The 7129-nt window shown below is 32.7% G+C and overlaps 1 protein-coding gene across 1 annotated transcript in view; it reads right to left on the bottom strand.

Annotated features, from left to right (window-relative positions):
* Window positions 1-5471: 5471 nt before the first annotated feature.
* LOC107016657 (GDSL esterase/lipase 1-like) overlaps window positions 5472-7129 on the bottom strand; it is a 6928-nt gene continuing 5270 nt past the window's right edge. The window contains exons 3-4 of the mRNA XM_015217063.2: window positions 6157-6353; window positions 5472-5774 (exon numbers count right to left, since the gene is read on the bottom strand). Coding sequence (XP_015072549.2) covers window positions 5539-5774; window positions 6157-6353 — 433 coding nt within the window. The 3' untranslated portion in view covers window positions 5472-5538. The remainder of the gene's footprint in view (window positions 5775-6156; window positions 6354-7129) is intronic.

Below are 7129 nucleotides of genomic sequence, written 5' to 3' on the forward strand. Positions count from 1 at the left end.
TCTTTACTTAACTTGAAACTTGAGTCTTGAAACAACTCTTTGAGAAATACTTAGTTTCCTTATATTTCTTTAAAGGAGGAACTTCAACTCTTGGCTTAACTTGTCACTTGAGCCTTTAAACAAAGTTAACATGTTTCTTGTTGACTCTTAGAAACTTTTAAAAACATGTTTTGACTTGCTTCTTAACTTTTAGACTTGACTCTTAACTTCTTTGACTTTAATCTTGACTTTCCTTGAATTGGTTTATGGATTCAAGGTTCACGATCTCATGTTTATGAATGATTTCATGATGTTTAGATATACCTTAGAGTGTTAGAATAAACTAGGAAATGTGGGTACATCACTTAGGAACTAGTATGAAAAGATGAGGAATGAATTGGGTGAACTGGCGTCCTTGGCGCTTTGAGAGGCGTGGGGAGCCAGGCCCCAAACTTCAGAGACCAAGTTAGGGTGTCCCTACGGACAGAGACTGTACATTGGGGCTATGGCAGGCGCGTGCCCCAGAGCCCTACGGACGTGCATTTTTATTTTTCTTCTCCGTTTTTCATCTCTAAGCCTTCTAAACTTTCATGGATCTTTCCCCAAACACTTAGGATCACTAATACCGACAATATACAACCGATTATACTCGAAAAACAACCCAGAAACATGAATCAAATAAACTCTAGGCATGCAACAACTCAACCAACAAGAATTCAACCATTGTTCTACAAGAACTTCAATGTTCATTATTAAATCTACTCAAAATTCTCTGAATTAAGCAAATTGGTGTGTCGGTGAACTAACCCAACACAGAAAGATCTCACATAGCTTGATAGGGATCACTACCGACGATTTCCACAAGCTGAACTTTGACGATCTTGAACGTTCTTGCATCATCTTCTGTTTTTTTTTCCTCTTTTCTCCTCATCTTTTCTCTTCTCTCAAAACCCTAACTTATTATTCTAAAAGTGTGGACTGAATATGATCAGCTTATATCCTAATTTACTACCCAAAAACGAAACAAAATAATTGGGTTAGGAAAAGACATCTTTGATCTTCCCGAATCTGGATTGGACTATCCTTAATCCAACATCCCAACTTACCAACTTCCGAAAGGCATAACTCACTCATACGAAATTGAAATCACGCAAACTCGGCGGCATTGGAAAGATCTTTCCAACCATATCAAGAACTATCGCTAACTTATTCTGAGATAGGAATTATGGCTATTTGAAATTGACCGAAAATTCATTTTTTCCCACTTTAAGAAAATTTTTAGATTTTTTTTTTTCAAAAGTGACTATTTCAACTTCTAAGTTTCTTCCTAGCTATATCAATTCGCTAGATGTTACATTAGGTGAAGAATATAATTTATTACATCCAAAACAAATGAATGTGTTGATTCTTCAGTTGTGTTTACTCCATTTTTTGATGGAAAGAGTTTTGAATATAGGAAGATAAGAATGAGAACATATCTAAAACCTGAAGGTCTGCGGACTATTGTTGCAACTGACTGTGAAGACTCAGAAGATGATGGTAAACTTTCAACAAGAGATGAGAAATATTGAGACTAAGTGTCGTCAAGATGCAAAAGTCTTTCAGAAAAATTCAAATGAAAATCTCAAGAGCATAATTTACAAAAATTATTATACTTATGACTTGCAAAGAAAGCATGAGAGTCTCTGAAAGCTGAAGTGTATGGTGATAAAGAGATACGCTTTAGAAATCTTCAAACCTTTAGAAAAAAGTATCAAAATTTGAGGATGACAGAATCAGAAAAAAATAGGTGAGTATTGGTAATGAAATGAATAATCATGATGATTTTATCATCGACCAACAAGCTGTGTAAAATTTTTAATGTCACATAAAAGTATGAGTATACTGACTTTATAACTGAGGAGACGAAAGATTTTTCTATGTTTTTAATCTAAGAACTGATTCGATCATTTTGTATACATGAAAAAAGAAGATTTTTTTGTGAAGACCAACTAAAGAGAAGGCTTTCTAGTCCAGAAAAAATGAGCTCAAAATTTCTCAAAATATCTACAAAAAGAAGGTACAAAGAAGAACCGTGATGGCTCTACTAAGAAGGTCGAAGACAAGTATAATAAAAGTATAATATTTGTACATAAAATTTACAAAAAAATATTGGCACACAGCCAATCTCTAATATACTTTTTGTAAAAAAATTTGGCCACATTGAAAAGGATGACAGACACAACAGTGGGAGCAAGAAAACTTCTACGAAGGAAAAGAGAAATGAAAGGAAGATATCAGAAAAACAATGAGGGATATGTTCATAGCGGTTGTAGCAATCATACGACTGGATATGAAAAGAATTTACTCTCAAGTCATAGTAGTATCCTTACTAAATTGAGAATGACGAATGAAGCCTTAGTTAATGCAAAAGCTAAGTGTTTCGTTTCGATCAATGAAACGGGAGCAGTAAGCAAATTTATGATCTTTTTTATGTTTGTGACTTGGAAGAAAATTTTCTTAGTACTCTTCAACTCATGGAAAATTTCATGTCTTTATAGATAATTATTTAAATATTTGTGATAAAACTGAGCCAAATTAAGTCATTGTTGCAGTAAAGATGATAAAAAGAAACTTTCCTTTACAATTTCATTATAATGCATTCAAAAATGAAGTTATGGATGACTCGTGGATTTGGCACAAAAGATTTTGTCACTTGAATTTTCATGGTTGAAAGCTTCTTAAGCAAAAAAACATGGTGCAAGCCCTTCCTGAGATACAAAGGTGAATCTATGTGAAAGTTGTATAATCAAAAAGTCTTTTCAAATGAAAAATATTGGAGAGCAAGTGTATTTTTGTGAACTGATCCATACAGATGCTTGCGGATCAATGAAGACTCTATTTGTGAAAAGTCAAAGATATTTTCTAATATTTATAGATGATTTTTCAAGAATGTTTTGGATATGTTTCTTGAAAGAAAAGTTTTAGAAACATTTGACTCATTCAAAACGTTGCAGCATTAAAATCATTACTAGTGACAGAAGAGGTGAATACACAAATTGAGAATTTAAAGAATATTTCGAAAATGAAGGCATACAGATGTAAAGGATATACTCCTCAGTAAAATAGTGTATCTGAAAAAAGAAATAGAAGTATTATTGAAATGACCTAAATAATGATGAAGATTTTTGGGCATAAGTGTACATACACTAGTGTATATCCTCAATAGGTATCCAACAAAGGTACTGAAGGACAAGATACTAGTTAAACTTGGAGTAGAATGAGACCTTTTGCAATTCATATTAATTTTTTTGAATGTATTTGTTAATAAGATGAAAAGAGTCAAAATGTATATTTCTTGATTATAATGATATCACAAAAGGCTATGGGCTTCTCGACGTCAAAACTAAGAAACTTGTTGTTAGTAAAAATGTAAAAACAACACGGAATTGGAAATTTTAACGATGAAGAATACTTATATCATTTCTTTATAGTGTCAAATCTTCGAGAGGAAAAACAATGTTGAGTGACATTAATCAAAGATGCAACTTTGTTGGTGTTGACGCAAAAAACTATGAAGAGGCAATAAGGCATGATGTTTGGAAGAAATTCATGATAGAAGAAATACGAATGGTTGAGAAAAATAATACTTGGGATCTTGTGGATGTATCTAAAGATAGAGAAGTTGTAAGTCTAAAATGAAATTACAAAATCAAACTCAATAAAGAAGGAGATATTCAAAAGCACTAAGCAAGGTTGGTTGCTAGTGGTTTCACGCAAAAAATAGGTATTGATTCTTATGGAACTTTCTCCCCAATTACAAGACTTGAGAGGATTAGAACCGTGATTGTTTTTGCTACACAAAAGAAATGAATATTTTTCCAACTTGATATTAAGTATGTATTTCTAAATGGAAACCTTAATTGGTTATTTTGATAGTGATTGAATTAGAAGCATGGATGATATGTAGAGTACTTCTGGTTCTGCTTTCTTATTTAATTCAAGTATTTGTTTTTCATTTTCAAAAAGGTAAAGCATTCTCGCTCAATCCACTGCCGAATCAGAATATGTCTCAACAACTAAGGCTAGCTTCTCAAGCTATTTGGCTTAGGAGAATTTTCGAAGACATTGGTAGAGAATTAAAAAACAAAAGAGGGTTTGTTATGTGTTGCGATAACAAATCAGTGATTGCCATTGCCAACAATCTGGACAACCATGAAAGATTGAAACATATTTTAATCAAGTATCAATTTTATCCTAGAAGCACAGGAGAAAGACGAAATTCAGTTGCATTATTTCTAGACATGAGAACAACTTGATAATATCTTCATCAAAGCACTTATACTACAGAAAAGTTTTGCTATCTTCGAGAACACATTGTAATTGTCGAGCAAATGTATTAAGAGAGAATGTTGGAATTAATGCATTCACAAGAATATTATCCTTGACGTTTAGCCTTTCTGCATTATCTCTTAGTTTTTCAAGAGTTAAGATACATGTATCTAGTAAATTTTGATACATGTATCTAGTTATTTGTGCAAGATCTTTGATTTGATATTTTGAATATAATATAAATAGAGATGTTGTTGATGACTACAATTATATCAAATAATCTTAAGCAACCTAATAAAACTTGAACATCCTCTAAGAAAGTATTTTCCTTTTATATTTGAGAAAATGATCAAATGTGTCCTCAATGTATAACTGGATATCCAACTAAACACTTAAGCTTTACGGAAACCCTGTCATCCCGAAATATTCAAAAATGAAATAATTGTACAAAGACGAGGGAAAATGATGAAAAAATTATAAGCATGAAAGAATACTGCGGGTTAAATTGTAGCGGGTCAAGGCTAGTCCCACAAACTATTTTATTGCCATCCCTACTAAGCGTAAGGCCATCTACCACAAAAATTAAAGTAAAAAATAGAAAAAAAGATACGGATAGAAAAGTGATTTTTCAAGGTCATGAAAAGCAGCTCTTTCACGAGGAAGAGATCACTCCAATAGATACATAAAGCTAAAATTACATTAAAGTAACTCTTGATACTAAAAACTTATGTATGGGGTTTTAATCAATCAACCAATTAATACATAACACTAAAGCCTACGGTCTACATGTACAGTTCAATGTCTCTCACAATTTTGTTTGTATGAATTCAATTCTCCATCTTCTCCCTGATCTCCAATATAATAAAAAAGAGTTTTGAAAAGAAAAAGATAAAGCGACTTACAGTTTGATGATCAACATTTTTTATGACACGGAAAAAACATAGCATACAATAATAAAAATAACTTTTAGCGGCAATAAATAGACACATTAATAAAAAGTGTTATTGTCTTTACCGACATTAGTTAAGTGTTATATGATTCAATGTCTAAAGTTTTTAGGGACACGTACAAAGAATGTTAATTGTTCCTAAAAATATATATTTAGCGGCAATTGTTAATTAATTATCGCTAAAGCTCATTTTTTATGCAGGGACATTAGTTTAAATTGAAAAAGCCCAACATTGAAAAAAATGAAATAGTACACAAACGGCGAACAATTTAACAATTAGCCACTAAAGAATACAAAGATCAAGCGAATAATAAGGCTAATAAGGATTTCAAACTTTGAGACTCAACCACATTTGAATTTCCCTGCCACCATAGTTGCGCAAAGTGATGGAAAGCCTTTCCAGTGGGATGATAAAAGTCAAATATTACATGTTCCTTCACATTTTCACACAACTCATAAGCCTCTGCCATTCCACAACTACCAAATCCTCTGTATGGACCAAACCCACAGCATGCTGCCTTTGCTTCTTTGAAACCTTTAACATAATAAAAGTATCATTGTTATCTCCATCTCCTTTGATTTACCTTAACAGTAGGCTGTACTAAATTAAGTACTCTCCCGTTTCAATTCACATGAATTAGTTTGACTTGACACACTATAAGTATTCTCTGATTTCAATTTATTGCTAGAAAATTTCTTCAAGGGCAAAATAGAAACCTTAAAGTTAAATTGTTACTAAATATATAAATGTGTCTTCTTTTTTTTCGGACTGACTAAAAATGAAAGTAAATCATATAAGGTTGAACAGAGGAAGTACTATATATGTCACTGTCCTTACGAAGTGAGTGCTATTTGAGAACATAAGATAGTTTACCTGCTATAATGCAATATTAGATGCTAAAGTAATAGGAACACACCATATGTTGAAGGATTTTCGTAGAGTTCCTTAAGAGCATCAAAGATACTGAAGAATGAGTATTCGAAACCTCTTAATTCCTTCTTCAACTGTTTAATTTTCCGCGAAAGAGCTAAATTGTGCTTCTTTACTACAGAGCTGAGTTCATCCAAGCAATCACTATGAGGACCTTTCTTAAGCAAAGCAAGACCCCTAAATCTGTTGGGAAAACGCGGACAAGCACAAAAGTATATATGGTAAAAGTAATGGAAATAAAATGAGAAAATAACGACACCAAGAATTTTACGTGGAAACCCTTCTGAATAAGGGAAAAAACCACGGGCCAAGAGGAGCAACTGATATTACTATAGTAAGGAATTTTACACTGTGTAGTCACGAATACAACACTCAAAGTGACTACTACGCACTCAAAAGGAACAACACTCTTTTGGTTTCCGTCTTACTAAAATATCGCTCACACTCTATTTTTCTTCACAGACTATTTTCTTATCTAGTCTATGGAATACCTCACTTTTCTCTCAAAATGGTTTTTCTCTCTAACTTGGTGTGTTCTACAAATGAGCAAGAATGCTCTATTTATAGAAGGATAAAACCATGCTTATGTCACTAATGACATAGGTAAATATAGCAAAGTCAAAAATGGTTGCAAATCTTACCAATTTGCCAACTACCAAATCTTTTCTTTTCAACTTCAATTACTATTCCTTTTTAACAATTGCTTGTACCAATTGAATAGCTAAATTTGACTAAAAACAATGGGATGGATTCAACAAATCTCCCTCTCCAGTCCCATTTACTGGAAGAAGGTATCTTCAACTTCTTTAGAGAGAGCTCATACCCACAAGTTCTTTGCATAACTCGAACTTGTCTTTTGGATTCATCTTGGTCAGCATATCTGCAGGACTTTCACTTGTGTGAATCTTTTTGACGTGAAATGATTCATTCTCCACTTTCTCACGAATTCAATGATATCT

Source organism: Solanum pennellii, chromosome 4 (assembly GCF_001406875.1).
Source record: "Solanum pennellii chromosome 4, SPENNV200".
Lineage (NCBI taxonomy): Eukaryota > Viridiplantae > Streptophyta > Magnoliopsida > Solanales > Solanaceae > Solanum > Solanum pennellii.